At 38.0% G+C, this 19966-nt stretch overlaps 1 protein-coding gene across 2 annotated transcripts in view; it reads right to left on the bottom strand.

Annotated features, from left to right (window-relative positions):
* Positions 1 to 19966, bottom strand: part of LOC114050733 (coiled-coil domain-containing protein 57-like) — a 195991-nt gene that overhangs the window by 120205 nt on the left and 55820 nt on the right. For both annotated transcript variants that reach the window (XM_027872596.1, XM_027872597.1), the window contains one exon: positions 2107 to 2329. In XM_027872596.1, the coding sequence (XP_027728397.1) occupies positions 2107 to 2329 (223 nt within the window). The remainder of the gene's footprint in view (positions 1 to 2106; positions 2330 to 19966) is intronic.

Below are 19966 nucleotides of genomic sequence, written 5' to 3'. Positions count from 1 at the left end.
GTGGGTCTGCCTGTCTCAAGTCTCTCCCCACTCCAATCTATCCTTCATTCATCCACTAAAATAATTTTCCTAAAATGCAAGTCTGACCATATCACCCTCCTACTCAGTAAACTCCAGTGGTTCCTGACTGTCTCCAGGAGCAAATACAAAATGTTTTATTTAGTGTTCAAAGCCCTGCATCATCTAGCTCCCTCTTATCTTTCTAGTATTCTTATACCTTACTCCCCAACACCTATTCTTTGATCCAATGACATTGGCCTCCTGGCTATTCTACAAAAAAAACATTCCATCTCTTGGCTCCAGGTATTCTCTTTGACTGCCCCCCATGCCTGGAACGTTCTTCCTCCACTCCAATGACTGACCCCCCTTCCTTCCAACTAAAATCCCACCTTTTACATGGAGCCTTTCCCAATCCCTCTTAATTTGAGTGCTTTCCCTCTGATAACTATTTCCTACTTATCCTGTTTATAGCTTGCTTTGTGTGTATTTATTTGCATATAGTCTCCCCCATCACATTGTAAACTCTATGAGGGCAGGGGCTTTTTTTTTGCTCCTTTTTGTATCCTCACTGCCTAGCACACTTAATAAATGTTTACTGATTGATTGATCTGGTGCTAGTCCATTTTACAGATGAGAAAACTGAGGCCTAGGCAGACTAAACTGATTTGCCCAAGGTCACAGGGGTGGTAAGCCATCAGAGGTAGGATTTGACTCTAAAGTCAATAGTCTTTCTATCTCCCTCATTCCTGAAAGTTATGCTAGTGAAATGCAAGCTCTGGTCAGTTCTACCAAGGCTTCAAATACAAGCCTGGTGGCAGAACATTATCTAAACATCAGTTTGGTAAAGACAGGATCACCTGGGGCAGCTAGGTGGTGCAGTGGATAGAGTACCGGCCCTGGAGTCAGGAGGACCTGAGTTCAAATCTGACCTCAAACTAGACACTTGACACTAGTTGTGTGAACCTGTGCAAGTCACTTAACCCCAATTGCCTAAAACAAACAAACAAAAAAAAAAAAAAAACAAAGACAGGATCACCACCAGGTGATGAATGTTTTTGGTTGCAGGAAGCCAACTACAAAAACAAAGTAAGGTCCTCTGTCTGTGGTAAGCTGTTAGCTTTGGCAATGAGGGTGGCACAGAGCAGTAAGGAGCACGGTTCTGAGCATCTATAAACTTGATGTAGTCGTTAGCACCTAAAGGTTAACCTGGAACCAACAATGAACGAATGGACAAACAGTCCAAGGACTCAACGATATTTATACTGACATTTTTGAAATAAATGAATGAAACAAGAAGACATGTATGACTGGAAAAGAAGTGAGATGGTCATGTGGTAAGAATGAGAGGGAAGAGATAGACAGACTCACACTAGTATTCCTAATTTACTATCCTAACCAAAGAAAGGTCTGTAGCACATTAGGTAGATCCTCTCTGCAGATTTATAGAAAGACATAGAAAACACACACACACACACACACACAAACACACGCACACACGCACGCATGCACAAACACGTAAGTGCATAAGCACACACACTACACAAGATAAGAAGGTCTGGAGTGTTTACTTCAGTGAAGAGAGTACTCCTACGAAGAAAATCATGGATCTAACAAAATATGATGGCATTCAATACTGTGAGTTTGGTGTAACTCAAACTTTAATTCTTTTTTTTTTTTCCAAAATGAATACAAATATTTATAGTGTACTCATTCCTCTTTATTATTTAGTTCCATCTATTTTTCTCACTACTCAAAACATATTCCCTGGAACTGAAACTTAGCCTAAAAGCCCTTGCCTCGGGATTATTTTCTTTCTTTCTTTTTTTTTTTTCTTTCTTTTTTTTTGTGAGGCACTTGGGGTTAAGTGACTTGCCCAGAGTCACACACACCAGTATTATATGTCTGAGGCCGAATTTGAACTCAGGTCCTCCTGAATCCAGGGCCGGTGCTCTATCCACTGCACCACCTAGCTGCCCCCAGGGATTATTTTCTGACAGAAAGTCATCATCTTCTGAAGCAACTGTGCAAAAGAATGTAAACCTCATCTCCATGACTCTGAAACTAACATGGTATAAATCTTTCTTTTTCTTATTTTTTTACCCTTACCAGAAATTAATGTGTCTGATGTAGCCTCTGGATCACAAGGTATTGCATTTGGGATCTTCTTTCCAGTGCTGGTAAAATAGGGGACTCGATCATTTAGAGCCTCCATTTCCCTCCTCATATGCGCAATTGCAGTACGCAAGTTTGTATTTTGTTCCTGCAGCTTCTGAATCTCACTGGATGGAAAATTTTTACTTCCATTTATTCTGTGATCTGTTAGGAGCACCTGTGGAACAAATAAGCAAGTTTTTGCAATGAACCCCTCCGTATCCTGAAAAATATGAAGAGATCCCTTTTTCTCCTAGTTAGTTCCTTAAAAAAAAAAAAGCCCATAATGTAGCTGAACTAAGGAAAAATAAATCATACAACTAAATGGGCTTACAGAATATAGGTTCATGATAAAAATGAGATCATATATGTAAAATCCTTTACAAACTCTAAAGTGCTACATAAGTGTAAGTTACAAAAATAAAAAATTTAACCACCAATTGGCTTGTACAAGTTAGGAGACGCCTAGTTGCCCCATCTGCATCTTTTTTATTTCAATTGTCTGAGATAGTTACTAAATACATAATCCAGATCTAAGGTAGATAGTATCTGGGTTACCATTGCTTCCAGCTGTGATGGGATGTTCAATTGAACCTAGAATCTTATTTTCAAATGTGAGCCCTAAGGTCAAGCCCTCTGGTCCCAGGTCATGTTGAACCACCACACTGTAACCATTCTTAGCTGCTATGGATACTGCTTTGATATCTGATCCTTTGGATAAACAGGGTAAGCCTTTATCTAGGCCCCAAACAGTCTTACCCTAGACCAAAGAGTATCATGAATTGATTTTAAAGTTACATCCTTCAGAACTATAAGAACACTGCACACAATAACAGCAACATGTATGATCAACTGTGAATGATTTAGCCATCTCAGCAATACAAAGATCTAAGACAACACTGAAAGACTTAGGAAAAATGCTATCCACCTCCAAAGAAAAACTGATGGAGTCTGAATGTAGATTGAAGCCTGCTGTTTATTTTATTTGTTTTTTCTTTCAGTCTGAGATTTCTTTCACAACATGGCTAATATGGAAATATGTTTTGCATGACTGCACATGTATAACCTATAACAAATTGCTTGCCTTCTCAAAGAGGGGGGTGAGAGGGAGGGTAAGAGAAAGTTTGGAACTCAAAATTTTTAAAAAGAATGTTTCTGCTTGTAAGACTCCTTTGAACTGTCACTTGTTTAAATCCATCTTTCAAGGCTCAGTTCCAATGACATTTCTATCATAAAGTTTTCTTTCATATTTTTCAATTGTATGCATCCCTGTCTTTTGGACCTCCACAGTTTCTGGGTGGAAGAGCTTCATCATTTAATGCCCAGATTATTGCAACAGCCTGCTGGTGGATACCCTGGCCACAAGTCCCTCCCCACTCCAGTTCATCCTTCAGATTCAGTTGTCAAATTAATCTTCTTAAAGTTCAGGTATGACCATCACACACACAATTCAATAGACCTCTAGTATTAAACACAAAATTTTCTGTTTGGCATTCAAAGCCTTTCATAACCTAGTTTCTTTCCCCCCATCCTCTCTTCCAGTCTTCTTACACCATACTCTGTTCCCTCGGTCCCCCTTTTCCTCCCGAATCTGTATACCAGATATGACACTGGTCTCTTTGTTGTTCTTTACACAAGATACTCAAACTTCCAACTCCAGGCATTTTCACTACCTGTCCCCACGTCAAGAATGTTCTCTTTCCTGGCTTCCCTGGCTCTCTTCAGGTCCCACCTAAAAATCTCATCTTCTAGAAAGTCTTTCCCAATCTCCTTTAATTCTATTGCCTTCCCTCTGTTAATTATCTCCAACTTATCCTGTATATATTTTGTTTTACATAGTTATTTTTATGTTGTCTCCCTCATCAGTCTGAGCTCCTTGAGAGGAAAGACCATCTTTTGCCTTTCTTTGTATCCCAGTGCTTAGCAGTGCCAGGCACACAGTAGGTCACTGTCGTTGTTTAGTTGTATCCAACTCTTTGGGGTTTTCTTGGCAAAGATATGAGAATAATTTGCCATTTCCTTCTCCAGTTCATTTTACAGATGAAGAAACAGAGGCAAACAGGGTTGAATGACTTGCCTGGGGTCACACAGCTAACTGTCTGAAGCCAGATTTGAACTCAAGTTCAAACTCAAGCCTGACTCCAGGCCCAGCACTTTATCCTCTGTGACACTTAGCTGCCCCAGGTGTTTAGTAAATGTTTACCGACTGACTTGGAAACTCAATTTCAAGGGATTCAAGGGATTCCGGAGAAAGCCAATGTTGATGAATTATAAGCAGCTATCAGGTTCTTAGCTTAATGTGTATACCTTTAGGAGACTGTCTGGAATATCCCTACAGTACCTACAGGGGAAAAGCCTATCTTCTAGCAGAGACTGATCTGTTCCTTCTTCCTCATGTTGCTGATCCAGAATGGATGTGGCCTAACTTTTCTGATCAGTTTTTTCAACTTTCTTTCACGTACCTTCTTTCCTTCAACCCAATACATATTAATTACAGTTCTACTATATACAAAGCACTATGAAAGATATTAAGGATACAAAAATGAAAAATAACAGTCTCAGTTCTCAATAAACTTATAGTTTGATAGAGGAGATAAGCCATATACAAAAATGAATTTTCTACAAGGTAGAATGTGGCAAATGTAAAGGCAACCTCTAAACTAAGTACTGTCAGAAATATGAGGAAGAAGAGCTTATAACTTATAAGATAAAAAGAGGAAAATATACTTCAACAGATCTGCAATTTCATCAGAGTGGATATTCCCACTACTGGCATTCTTGGTTGCCATTTATGAAAAATGTATAAAAGGGGTGGGAAATGATCGTAACTTATAGTTCATGAGAATTTTTCAAATAAAGTCTAAAGAAGTAGAGCTAACATTCTCAGAATTGTATGACATTTTCTCTGCTTTCCTGACGATACCTGAAGATACCATCAGTAGGTGCTACTTCGACTTTTGCAGTAAGTCACTGCTGATTCTCCTGCCCCTACTCCCTCTTTCAGTAACTGGTTCCTAGCCCTGATTTTTATCCTAGTCAAAGTGAATTGTCCACTGATTCCAAGAATCTCTATCAGCTTCCTCTTAATAGGTATGAGTATAGAATATTTCTTTAAGAAGTTTAGCAAAGAGAGGTGAGCTGCCAAACGGTAGCTCGAAGTGGTAGTTTGATCAAGGTAAGGAACTTATATCTATATGTGAAATGAACAAGAATTTATTTTCTTTCCTCATCTCTCCCTCTCCCCTTGAAAAAGAAAAAATGGTTATACAAAAATGCATAGACAAGAGCATTCTGGTTGATTTCTGCCCTGGGTATCTCTCTCCTCCAGTCCCATCAAACTGTCCCCATCCAGGTGTCAAATTGATTTTCCTAAACACATATTTGACCATGTCACCCTTCTCTCCCTATTCAATAGACTCTAGTAGCTCCCTGCCACCTCCAGGATAAAATCTTTTGTTTAGCTTTTAAAGTCCTTCATAACCTTAGCTCTTCCGACTTTTCCAGTTTTCTTACACTTTATTCCCCATCCACTGTGATCTAGTGACTGTTCCTTGCACAGGACACTTCAGTTCTCATGCCTGAAATGGTCTACCTCTTCATCCCCACTTTTGGCCTTCCCTGGCTTTCTTCACCCCTCAGCTAAAATCCCACCTTCTACCTTGCGTAATTCCCCTTAATGCCAGTACCTTCCCTCTGTTGTTTATCTCCAATTTACCTTGTATATAGTTTGTACACAGTTTGTTTGCATTCCATCTCTCTCATTAGACTGTGAGCTCCTTAAGAGCAGGGGCTGTTTTTTGCCATTCCTTGTATCCTAGCTCTCAGGGCCTAGCACATAGTAATAAATGCTTAAAAAATACTTGTTGACCTAACCTTTTTGTGACCTTGGGCAAGTCACTTATAACCTCCATGGGCGCTAGTCCCCTCGTCTGTAAAATGGTGTTGGGCTCAGAGGCCTGCACCTGGCCTCTAAGGCCTCTCGATAACTTTTCGGATCAAGCAGTGTCAGTAGATACCTTGTGTCTCTAGGATAAAATACAAATTCCTCTTTTTAATATTAAAAGTCCTTCACAATCTAGCTCCAACCTATCTCTCTAGATTGGATTTCCCATTGCACTCTCTCATGCCCATTACATTCCAGGTAAAGTCACTCACCTGCTTCTGGCCCCCAGGACACAACATTCCATCTCGTCCCTCAGCCTAGAATGTTCTCCTTCCTCCACCCTGCCTTTTGGTATCCCTAGGTCTCTTTAACATTCAGCTCAAATGCCACCTTTTATGAGAGGCTTTTCCTGATTTCCTCTGTTGTTCAATATTCTCTCCTCTTCCCTCCAAAATTACTTGGTATTTGCTTTGTACATATGTTGCGTCCACCTATCTGTGCACAGGTTATTTCTCCCAGTAGAATGTAAACTCCTTGTGGGCAGGGGCTGTTTGACTTTTATCTTTGTAACTTTAGTGTCTAACTGGTGGTAGTGGTAACTGGCATGTAGTAGGCATTTAATAAATGCCTTTTGAATGAATGTTGAATATTTTCCCCTGGTTAACTTGGTTTTCAAAATTATTAATGATATACTTGTCATCAATGAAAAAAAGCTAACTTATTTTACTTAATAAATGTATTTAATTTTAAAGTATAAAATATCATAAATTTTCTTTCTTCTTGCCAGTCACCAGTACCGAGAATTCTTTGCTTGTCCATTTATTCTCATTCATTTTTCTTTTTAGATGATGATAGTGTATACTGTGTTCTTTTAGTTTTGTTTTTTCTAAACATCATTTATGAAATACAAAAATTTTTTTAAACATTTCACAGAATTACAAAATCTCAGTTGGAAGCAAACTTAAGAGATTATCCAGTTCAATCCCAACATGAGAAATTACCATATACCCTTTGTAATAATAATACTAATAAAAATTTATAATGTGTTTATTATATATCAGGAATTTTTCATGTGGTTATGAATACTTTGTAGTTCTTCTTTTGTGTATTGTTTGTTAATACCACTTTGACTATCTATAGGAGAATACTACTAGTCTTATATGTATTTATGGTTTATATATCAAACCCTTATTTGAGAAATCTGAGATTTTTTTCCCCCCTTGGACCATTTTCCTTCTGATCCTCTATGCATTAATGTGGTCTGTGCAGAAGCTTTTCAATTTTGAGTAATCAGTTATGTATTTTATCTTTTGTAATTCCCTTTAGGGACAGATAGATGGCACAGTGGATAGAGTGCCAGGCCTGGAGTTAGGAAGATAAGTCTTCCTGAGTTTTAATCTGGCCTCAGACACTTACTAGCCAAGTCATTTAATCCCGTTTGCCTCAGTTTCATCACTCTAAAAAGGAGCTGGAGAAGGAAATGGCAAATCACTACATTATCTTTTTTTGTTTGTTTGTTTTTGTTTTTTGATGAGGCAATCGGAAGTAAGTGATTTGCCCAGGGTCATGCAGCTAGTAAGTGTCAAGTGTCTGCGGCCACATTTGAACTCAGGTCCTCCTGACTCCAAGGCCAGAGCTCCATCCAATGTGCCCCTAGCTGCTCCCACTCCAGTATCTTTGTCACGAAAACCCAAAAAGGGGTCATAAAGAGTGGGACACGACCAAAAACAACTGAACAAATAAATTGCTTCTATCTTGTTTGGTTAAGAATACATCTCTTACCCATAACTGTGAGAGCTCTATGATCTGTTTCTCTTGTAATTTTGTTATAATGTGATCTTTATTATTAAGGTCACATATTCATGTAGAGTATACTAAGGAATGTGGTATAAAGTGGTCTAAGCCTAATTTCTGCCAGACTAAAAAACTGCCAGACAGAAAACTTTCCAGTTTTCCCAAGTCTTTATCGAATAGGGAGTTTTTTTCCTAGGCAATTTATGTTTTCTACTTTATTAAACATTGGGTAACTGAGTTCTATTGTTTCTGAATCTCCCTTGTCTAATCTATTCTACTGATCTATCTTTAATCAATACCAGATGATTTTGATAACTTATTTTATACTATAGTTTGAAGCCTAGAAATGGTATTTTCCCTTCTTTCCTACTTTTCATTATTTCCCCTGATATTCTACATTATTTTGTTTTTCTAAATGAATTATTATTTTATCAAGTTCTACAAAATATTCCCTCAGTAATTTGGTTGATATAGCAATAAAAGTGTAAATTAATTTTGGTAGCATTATTATTTTTACTATATTGAAAACTCAGTCATGGGCATTGAATATTTGTCCAGTTGCTTAAATTATTTTTAATAATTCTTTAATTGTACTTTGTAACTGAATCTATATAAGTCTTTTGTATGTTTTGGGAGGTTAATCCCCAGATAATCTATGCATTTGGTAGTTATTTCGAATAGAATTTCCCTTTCTATTATTGCTTCTTGTGTCCTGTTATTCTTATATAGAAATGCTATTGACTTTTAAGATTTTTTTTGTAGCCTGCAACTTTGTTGAAGCTATTGTAAATTTTGGTATGTTGTTTCATCATAATTTTCCCTTACATAGTTATTAAATGCTTCTATGATTTGTTCTTTGGCCCACTCATTATTTAAGATTTCATTGTTAAGTCTCCATTTGGGTCTGTATCTTTTGTCTGTGACCCAGCAACCAATTTCAATTTTTATCTTTAACATTTTACACAACTAAAGGGAGCAAGAACAGGTCAAAGCATTAGGCATGTGACTAAAAAAACTAGATAGAAATTCTGAAAACCAAAGACTTAAAACTGAAAATTAAAAATAATTAATAAAACTAGGAGCTAGTTAAAAAAAGATCAAGTATTAGCTAATTTGATTAAAAAACCAAAAGAGGAAAACCAATTTACTTGCATTCAAAATAAAAGGATGAATTCACAAATGAACAAGAACAAAATGAAATTACTAGAGACCATTTTTCTCCATTATTTACCAAAAAAAATTAACAACATAAATAAAATAGAAAAATATTTACAAAAATATAAAATACCCAGTTTAAGAGAACAGAGAATAAAAGGTCAACCCTCACTGTAGTATGACCAGGGTTTCCTGCAACAGGGATTAGTTTTCTTCAACAGGCAACAAAGCTATCTCTGCGACTTGATTGGCCCCTGTCTTTCCTGACCCAGCTTTTTGTTCATCTAAGGACATTAAAAAGTCTCATTCACTTAGAGTAGGGGCCCCTCCAACCTGACTGCTGTCAGAAGATCAGGTGAGTCACCATATCCTTTACCAGAAGTTAAGTGTCATTGTATACTTTTTACATATTCTTGCTGTGTTTGGAAAAAGTAAGCCTCCTTTGCTAAATCATTCAACAATTTGCAAGTGCCTTATTTTGTCTCATGAACAGGGGCTTGATTTTAATACTACTTCTAACATGTAAAGAACATTGACACAAAAAATTTTAAATTAATATTTGCAAAATGTTATAAATATTTTATATTATTGCATAATATTTTAAAAATAAATGCAAAATGATTCTGCAACTTACATTTTAACCTGGTTGGATTTAGACCAGGAACACATGTTTGGTTCAATTTTAAAAAATTATAAACAAAAGAAACCATACTAATAATTAACTATGATAACAAAAATCATAGGATTATGTTAACAAATACAGTGATAAGATATAGCATCCATTCCTGTTAAAAACACTAGAAAACAGAGAAATCACTAAATCTACCCCTAACATAAGCAGTATCTATCTAGGGGCAGCTAGGTGGCGCAGTGGATAGAGCACCAGCCCTGGAGTCAGGAGGACCTGAGTTCAAATCCAGCCTCAGGCACATAATACTTCCTAGCTGTGTGACTCTGGGCAAGTCACTTAACCCCAATTGCCTCACTTAAAATAAAAAAGTATCTATCTAAAAAGAAGAGCCAGCATTACGTGTAATGCTGATAAAATAGATGACTTTCTAATAGAATAAGGTAAAGCAAGGATATCTATTATCACCAATACTAATATATCGATATAGTGGTAAAATAATAGCTATTTCAATAAGACAAAAAGAGTCTGAATAAGCACAGAAAAAGAGAAAACAAAATTATAGTTTTTGTAGATGATATGGTGCTTAAGAAAACCCTAGAGAATCGTCAGGGTTTCTATATATTACCAAAAAAAAACCCAGCTGAAACTGGCAGAGAAATTCCATTTAAAATAACCACAGAATGTGTAAAATACTTGGGAGTCTACCTGTCAAGACATACAGAGGAAATATATCAATACAGCTACAAAACACTCCTTAAATAAAAGACCTAAATAATTTGTGAGATATCAATTGTTCATGGGTAGGCTTAGTCAATATAATAAAAATAATAACCATCCAAAATTAATTGAAAATAAACAATTTAAAAATAACCACCCAAATTAATTTATTCAATGCCATGCTAATCAAACTACAAAAGGATTGTTGTATTATATTTCTGATCTTCTCAATGAGTGAGGAAAGTGGTGGAGGGACGAGAATTTGAAAGTGAAAACAAAAATTTTTTTAATGTTTCTGAAAAAAAACAAAACAAAAAAAAAAACACCACACGTGCTTCAGAAGTAACCTTAAAGATGTTTCTCCGTGAAAGATTTAATAGAGGCAACTTTTTTTTGGTAATTATCTAATTAAAAATATCAAGTAAGGCATCAAATAGATCAATCATTCAATAAATATTAAGTACCTACTATGTGCCAGGCACTGTGCTAAGCCCTACAGATACAAATATAAGTTAAAAAAAAAAAAGACAGTCTCTGTGCTCAAGAAGCTTATAATCTAATGGAGGCAGACAGCACACAAAAGGAAGCTGAAAGAGGGCAGGTGGGGAGGGAAAGAGGGAACAGAGGTACTCATGCTAAGGGCATGAGGGAAAAGTCCAAAGAATCCAAAGGCAGTATAGATGGTGGGAAATGGGAAGGCATATGCCAAAAGTGTTTGTCACTGTCATGAAAAATGTACACAACTTTAATTGAACAAAGATTCCCTCCAGATTGTGAGTGGATGACACTATGCTGATTGTATTAAGCCCCAAAAGACTGCAGATGCTCTCAAACATGACCCAGAATTATTCAAAAGAGTTTGACCTTCTACAGAGGAAAAACCAAGTAAATTTTCCAGACTCTGTCTGAGGAGCAGCATACCGAGTTGATCTTTACGAACCTATAACCTGGACAAACACTGCAGATAAAAAATTAACTGAGTCTAGGACTGAAAAGGAGAGGAGTTTGGGAAGCTGTTTTTAATATTCTAATGCTTCTCTCTAAAATAAAGTCCCATCTTTTAAACACCAACATTCTTGAAGTTTTGTTATATGGCTATGACACACATGGAATACAAAAGCACCCAAAGGACTTGTAATATCAGGTCATCCAAGAGACAAAATGAATGTTAAGCATGCATAATTCGTAATATATGGTCCATGGTAAATTAAACAGAAGTGCCATAAAAGATAGTACCAAGAAAGGTATATGACCAGAAAAAGAGGATAGTCTGATCATGTAGTGAAAGCAAAATATAATCAATGGACAGCCCATGTGCTTTAATATTTACTCAGTGACAAGAGATCTAGAGGAAGAATCCTAGTATATTGGGTGGAGAATTTATGTGAGGAAACAAAAGAGTTGAACAAGATGAGAAGTTCTCACTCAGAGTGTACTTTGGTAGAAGCATATTAAAAACCTCTTTTTTCTTTTCTTTAAATATATTAAATATATTAAGGTCCATAAACCTTTTTCAGAGTTACCTCATTAGGTGGTTTAGGTCGAGACTGAAGGACTTTTCTTAAGGAAATGTATTAAGGGTATAAACTAAAAGTTTAACAAAGAATATCTCTGGTCTTTATTTTTTCCATTAAAATTTTTTTTGTTCAATTTGAACGTAAATACAAAAAGAAAAAAATTCCATGTACATAGCACAACATAAAAAGAGGATTCAAAACAATGAATTTCTATTTCACAATGCTTACTTTTTAAAAAAAATTGTGTAATAAATACTACATCTCATTTTCAAAACTACCCTGCTTTTTCTGTGCTTCCTTTTAAATTTTCTTTTATTCTCTGTTGTGCACTTTTCATTTTTTTTCCTCTCCCTCTCCACCCTGCCCAAACGAAGGTTACCATTAGACACAAATATGAATGTGTACTTTATACACACAAACACACACACATATAAAACCACATACTTCTATTTATCAGTTCTTTCTCTGGATGTGGATAGCATCTTCCTTCATAGATCCTTTGCAGTTCATCTTAGTATTTACTCAAAATGTATAATATTCAAAATGATATGTACAACATTCTCTTGGTTCTGCTCATTTCATTTTTCATCATTTCATTCAAGTCTTTCCATATTTTTCTAAAATCAACCAACTCATCATTTCTTATAGCACAGTAGTACTTTCGGGCAATTTTCCTTAACGAAAAATATAGAATGTAAAACTTGTCATCAGAGAAACAACTGATCTAGACAACAGATCAAGGAGAGACAATATAAGAATTGTTGGGTTTCCTAAAAGTCATGATTTTTTTTAAAAAAGAGTCTAGATAAGGTATTATAAAAAATCATTAAGGAAAATTGCCCCAAAGTTCTAGAATGAGATTTAATCCTAAGAAATTAAAAAAACCATTGACCACCACCTGAAAGAGATCCCAAGATGAAAACTCACAGGAACGTAATAACCAAGTTTTGAAGTTCCCAGGATAAGGAGAAAATAATACAAGCAACAGGAAAGGGGAAAAAAAAAAACAATTTAAATATTGTGAAGCTGCAGTCAGCTTCTACATTAAAAGACCAAAGGGCTTGGTACATTACATTTTAAAGAGCAAAGGATCTGGGTTTGCAACCAAGTTTCTTTTCATCATTTTCTTTATTTACTTGGATTGCTCATATTTTTTTCCTAATTTTTCTTCAACCTCTTTTATTTGATTTTTAAAGAAATAATAAGACAAAATCAAAAGAATGAAAAAATAGAATGTAAAACATCTCATCAGAAAAACAACTGATGGGGGGCACAGCCAAGATGGCAGAGTGAAAGCAGTGACTTGCTTGAGCTTTCCCCCAAACCCCTCCAAATACCTGTAAAAAAATGGCTCTAAACAATTCTAAAGCAGTAGAACCCACAAAAAGACAGATTTCCAGCCCAAGAAATTTCCAGCCCAAGAAAACCTGGATGGTTGATCAGAAAGGTACATTGCACCAGGCAGGGAGAGAAGCGCAGTTCGGTGTGGGCGTGCAGGCCTCAGCAACCTTGGAGCAGGCCTCAGAGGACTGAATCACAGGCAACTGTGATGGTTTCCAGACTTCTCAACCCATGAACGCCAAATACAACTTAGAAGGTCAGTGGGAAAAGTCTGTGTGGTGAGAGAGGAGCTAGGTCTCAGCTGCAAGTCCCGAGCTCAGTCTGGGGCAGCGGCTGCCTCCTGAGCTTCTGGCCCACAGACTGAAGGGGAATCGAGTGACTGATCAGAGGGGGATTGCAGGGATCTCTTTGCCAGTGCTGAGGCAGGAATCTCTTGCTTTGTCTGTGCTTGGATCTGGGTCACAGTTCTAAGGGGCATTCCTGGGGCAAGGAGGAATGCTGGCGTGGTGGAGCTTGTTGTGGCGGTGGAGAGGAAACACCTCGCCCCTTATCATAGCACCTTGGAAGAACTGAAAATTTACAGGTCCCTAGAAGTATCTCTGAAAACAGCTGTACAAACCCCCAAAGCTTGGGACAGTACATTCTCCACACTGGAAGCAGACTCTTACCTTAACAAAGAGTTAAAACTCAAGTAATTGGCTGGGATCATGAGTAAGCAGCACAAAAAAAGTCAGACTATATTATCTTACTTTGGTGACAAAGAAGATCAAAACATACTACCAGAAGAAGAAAACAAAGTCAAAGCTCCTACAACCAAAACTTGCAAGAAAAATATGAATCAGTCCCAGGCCTTGGAAGAGCTCAAAAGGGATTTTGAGAAGCAAGTAAGAGAAGTAGAGGAAAAACTGGGAAGAGAAATGAGAGTGATGCAAGAAAATCATGAAAAACAAGTCAACAGCTTGCTAAAGGAGACCCAAAAAAATACTGAAAAAAACAACACCTTAAAAAATAGCCTAACCCAAATGGCAAAAGAGGTCCAAAAAGCCAATGAGAAGAATGCCCTAAAAAGCAAAATTGGCCAAATGGAAAGGGAAGTCCAAAAGATTACTGAAGAAAATACTTCCTTAAAAATTAGAATAGAGCAATTGGAAGCTAGTGACTTTATGAGAAATCAAGACACTGTAAAACAAATCCAAAAGAAAGAAAGAAAAACTGATCTAGACAACACATCAAGGAGAAACAATATAAGAATTGTTGGGTTTCTTTAAAGTTATTTTTTTCATTCTTTTGATTTTGTTTTATTATTTCTTAGTGTCTTATAATGTAATGAGCTCACCCTTACCCAATTCCAGTTTATAAAAGGTTCTTTTCTTCCTTAAGTTTCTGTATTTCTTTTTCCAATTGGTTCAGTTTCTTTTCATCATTTTCTTGATTTTCTTGGATTGCTCATATTAAGTTTTCTTCAACCTCTTTTATTTCATTTTAAAAGTCTTTTTAAAGCTCTTCCAAGAACTCTTTTTGGGCTTGTGACCATTTGACATTTTTTTTTGAGGTAGGAGTGGCTTTTTTTTTTTGGCTAGGCAATGGGGTAAGGATCAAGTGTCAGGCTGGATTTGAACTCAGATCCTCCTGACTCTAGGACCAGTGCTCTATACACTGTACCACCTAGATGCCTTTTCACTATATTCTTTTGAGTATGAATCCAAATCTGCTCTATCCCCATAGTAATTATCTATGGTTAGGTTCTTTCTCCTTTGCTTACTCATTATTACTTTTTTAGCGGCTCATTATTATAGGCAGATTCTAATCCCGAGGTGTGGGGGACAATGTCTCAGGCTTCCAGTTTTTCCTACTGCTGTTTTTGAGCTCCATCTGGAGGCCTGACTTCAGGCACTCCGTTGGTCTCTGAACCACAGCTAGGACAACCCCCCGCCACAACTTCACCCCCGCCATGCTGTTACCACAAGCCCTCTTGCTCCCTATGGTTGTTCTGTGGCTGCAAACTTCAGCTCACCCGTCTGCCCTGGAAACAAAACCAGGGACTCTGCTCTCCTCCTGCAAGTGCTCAGAGTCAACAGGGTCCCTGCCCCTCTGCTACCACAGGTGTGATCTGTGTGATCTCGCTCCTCCTCACCCACAGCCACAGTCTGAGACATCTGATCAGCACACCTGAGTCTGGCATTCAGTGATAGTGGAAGTTCCTTCAATATTCCCCTGCTCAGTTGTCTGATCCCCCACACTGTATGGTGAAAGTTTCAGAAGCAGGGGCTACTAGGGACCCAGCAGCCTCTAGAACTAGTTGTTTGTTGATTCAGCAGAGTCTACCTGGAGATGTTTGTACTTCAATCCAGCAAAATCTCTACCCTAGGAGGTTAAATGTTTGTTGAGGTCCTCCCAAGTTGTCTCAGGAAGACAACTGCTTTACCCCAACTTCCAATGATTTCTGCCACTCAAAGTTCACTTTGAGCAATATTTTGTCTTGTTTGTGGGAGAATTTTCGAAAGCCTGGTATTTTGTGTTTTATTCAGCCATCTTCCCCCAGTCTTGTTTTAATTCTGGCCTTCCCAATAAATGCCTTGCAATTCACCCAAAGGAATGCCTTTCAAAGGGAAGTACCTTCTTCTATTATTTAGAAGAGATTTCCATATTAAGGAGGGAATTTCCTTTCAATCTAAGAAATGAGATTTTTGGGTGAGCATTTGGAAATGGTAATTAGAAGTGTGCATGCAATCTCTTCCTTGGTCAAAAGTCCTAGAAATGTTACCTCAAACCCTGCTGGGGTACAGAGAACCCTGGGGACATGGGTGAACTACAACAGCTTGATCATTTCTCTTTCTTAGCTAGAAATGTTTATCCATAGAATAACATTGTTTTTAGATGACTTGTGCGTAAAGCTAAGTACAGTATTAATATTTTGTCTTTGCTTGATAATTATAAATGGTGCTGTTTTAGACTCCTAATAGAAGCTCCAGACTATGCCTATTTCTTAAAACTCTGATGGGAAGTCTGTTTTGGAGAAGAACTGTCCAGTATATTCGATACATAGTAAGAAGTATCCTCTATAGTAAATGTGTATATGACCACAAGATCACAAGGATCTCTCTCCCAGAAGTGCTTGGCTTGACTGTCTGCTCAAAATATCCTTCCGGTCATTCCTGAATTTTTGGCCAAAACTGGTCAGCAGACCTCTCTGATAGTGGTTGCTCTCAAGATTAGTAAGTCAGTAGAAAGGGTAAACAAGGCTAATGCCTCTGTGCCCAGGTTCCCTGTCATAGGGGTGAAACTGAAATCAAGCTCTCACAACTTTGAAGATAGATCCTTTACTGTGCAGGGAAGGTCAGTCTTCAGTATCCAACCTGGGAAAAGTTTGGGAGACCTAGACTGTGAAAAAAAGCATAGAGAAATGTCTCTATCCCTGGAAAAGCTACTTACCCCTTTCTTTGAATTCTTTAACATCTGCTTTCCTGAAGTACTGGGTACATGTCAGACTATTCCTAACTTCTTTCTCCACAAATTCTAAGATCACCTAAATCTTAGTGACCACCTCCCTCTAAGGTTTATCATTATTTCCACCCCAAAGCAACTAGTTCTTTCTCACTGGAGACAATCAGATGCAGATGAAGAACAGAATTTTCCCGCTGAGAAACATTTTGAAGAATAAAATTATCATTAAGGCAAGTCAAAATATAACTAGCTGCTCTGCTTGGGACAAAGAGATATTTCCAGCAAATATTTATATATCTTAAGTCCCTGATCACTACTATCAAGCCTCTGTTCCAGATGGCTTGAAGCACACTCTGATGACAATATTACTTCTGTTCTACTCCAATGATCTTCACCCATATGCTCTCCAACCTGACTCACACTCTGGTCCTATGCAATCTGGCTCCAACCTACGTCTCCCTCCCTCCAACCTAGCCATATTTCACTATATTCTCCTTTACTGAAATACTTACATCCCCAATCATATCCTACCTTCCTTTCTGTCTTCCGTGCATGGAACAGACTGCCACTCCAAGTTCTGATTTCTGCCTATTGACATCTTGTCTCTCTTTTCCTAACACAGGTAGCACCTCCTCTTCTCTGATCCTTCAGATAGAAGTGATCCTTCCCATTTGAGTCTCTAAGTCTACATTTCACCTCCCTTGTGCATTTAATACTATCCTACTTGTCTAAATCTTCCATCTCATCACTAGACTTAAAGCTCCCTGATGGCAGAATAGAATAGAACCATTCTCCATTCTCCAGAAAAAGTTTCAGGGAAGCAACGAATCAAGAAAATAAATAGCAAATAGGAGTCTCTGGCAGCAGAGAAGGTTGGCTGTGGACCAGCTCTGGCAATCATTAGCTATGACAGAAGCAGACTCTGAGAGTCTAGCTGAGCCACCTACCCAGGAGAGATACTATATCCACGATGGAGCTTCATGAAGACTCTACGAAGAGAGAAAAGAGCAGAAGTAAGAAAAGCTTTATCTAGACAAGAGATGCAAGAAGTTCAGAGTTCCAGGAGCGAAAGAGGAGGAAACTCTAGTTTGGGGGATTCCTGTAGTGGTGGTGGAAATTTTGGACCAAGCCCAGGAAGCAATTTTAGAGGGGGATCTGATGGATACGGAAGTGGTCATGGATTTGGAGATGGTTACAATGGATACAGAGGAGAACCAAGAAGTGGCAATTCTGGAAGTAGTTACGGAAGAGGAAGAGGAGAATACGGTGGTGGAGGACTTGGTTATGGCAACCAAGGTTGGGGGCTATGGAGGTGGTTATGACAGCTATGGAGGAGGCAATTATGTAAGTGCAATGATTGTGGAAACTGTAATCAGCAACCTTCAAACTATGGTCCAACGAAGAGTGGAAACTTTGGTGGCAGCAGGAACGTGGGGGGGACCGCATGGTGGAGGGAACTATGGTCCTGGAGGCACTGGAGGAAGTGGGGGTTATGGAGGGAGGAACCACGACTGAGCTTTTCTGCCTGTTGGCCATGGGCTTCACTGGACAAATAGGCGAGAATGAGAGCCCAGATATAACAGAAGGCATCAGATTATTGAAATAACAATGTTAAAGAAACTCTTATCTCAGTCATGCATAAATATGCAGTGATATGGCAGAAGACACCAGAGCAGATACAGACTGGACTGACATTATTAATGGACTGGATTATTTAATAACATTACCTTACTGCGGAGGAAGGACTATAAAAAACACAAAAAACACCAAAAAATGCCTTTGACACAGTTTCTTAGCTTTTTAATTGTGGTTTCTTTCTAGTGGTCTTTGTAAGAGTATATTCTTTGATAATGTTAAATTTGTAAGTTTCAGATGACATATGAAACCTTTTGTAAGATTTTTCTCAAAGTTTGAAAAGCTATTAGCCAGGATCGTGGTGTAATAAGATACAATGTTTTCCTTTAAAAAATTTAAGTGCATGTGCAGAGTTAGGAAGCTGTTGTACACTTATAATTTAATAAAATAATCCTAAAGGAAAAAAAAAGAAAGGACATTAAGGTCCTGCAGAACCTCAGCTGCGAGTTGTCTTAGTCACATGTGTTTCCTACATGTGTTTCACTACCAATGTGTATCTGTAGGAGAGTTTGCTCCAGGTTTAAGGTGGGGGAAGAAAGGAGGAATATTGTGTAGCTACTGTTCCTACTATGCCATCTTAGCATATGCCTTTGCTAAGAGCTAACTGTATATGAGTGAGATTGGTGAAGACCTCTCATAAAATCTAAACTTATATGAGTAAAATAAGGTAAAGACCCCTAACAATAATATATGTGTATCCAGGTCAGGAAGCTTGTAAATAGCCCAAGTAAATGTGTTCAAATTGTTGCAAAAACAAGTATAACTGCAAATTGTTCCAAGAACTGAAATGAGGAAACAGGATGTACCCAGGGGACACTTGAAGGGAGGGGGAGGCAGGTGAAAACAGTGTAACGATTCTGTAATTTCCACTGCTGTTGCTGGGGTAGTTTTGCCACATTTAGATTGTGCCCTCTGAAGCCCAGCCAATGGGATAAGAGGCAGGGGCCAGGAAGCGGTTTGCGGTTAGGATCTATAAAAATGCTTGCTTGGCTGACAGCGCGCGTGGTCTTGCATCAAACTACTTTTCAGTGCGAGTCACCCTTTCTCACGAGATCGGAATAAAATCCTTTCTACTTTCTACCTGGAGAAGCCTCTGAATTTAATTCGGGTAAGGGTCGTCGCTGTCCCACACAAATACGAATATATTGGCTGACTTAATGGAAAGTACATTGGTGGGTACTTGTGAACTATGTCTGAAGTGGAAGCCATAGGATAATCTCCCAAAACCTGAGGTAGCAGCTGCCCAATGGGGACCAACCAAATCTATGATATCTGGAGCAATATCCTAAAGGAGATTTTATACTTTACATTATAATACTTGCTCAAAATTTGTAAATTTTTATTTTTCCTTCTATTTTATGATCCTCTGTATTGGTTTACCTGCCTATAAGCTAGGTTTTTATTCAGCTTTTCTCTTGTGTTTCCTGTCACTCACTTTGGGGATTTCTCCTCTTTCATTCCTCCCCTTTCCATTGATAGAGGCATAGACTTCTGTGTAGCTGGGCTACTTCAGCCTTTTCCTGTTGAGGAATATGGGATCTGCTTGGGTCCCTATCCTAAGTTACCTCTAAAGAGGAGAGAACTAATACTTGCTGGATTTCTGGTACTCTTTTCTATCATTCCCTAATAACCTATGGCTCTGAGAACTATGTCTTCCATTTTGCTTAGTCTTTCCACCCATGGGCTGTCCCCCTCCTC

The sequence above is a fragment of the Vombatus ursinus genome, unplaced genomic scaffold, assembly GCF_900497805.2.
Source record: "Vombatus ursinus unplaced genomic scaffold, bare-nosed wombat genome assembly UNPS02014801.1, whole genome shotgun sequence".
In the NCBI taxonomy this organism is placed as follows: Eukaryota; Metazoa; Chordata; class Mammalia; order Diprotodontia; family Vombatidae; genus Vombatus; species Vombatus ursinus.
Note: the sequence above shows the minus strand (reverse complement) of the source record. Positions and strands in the feature narration are given on the sequence as shown.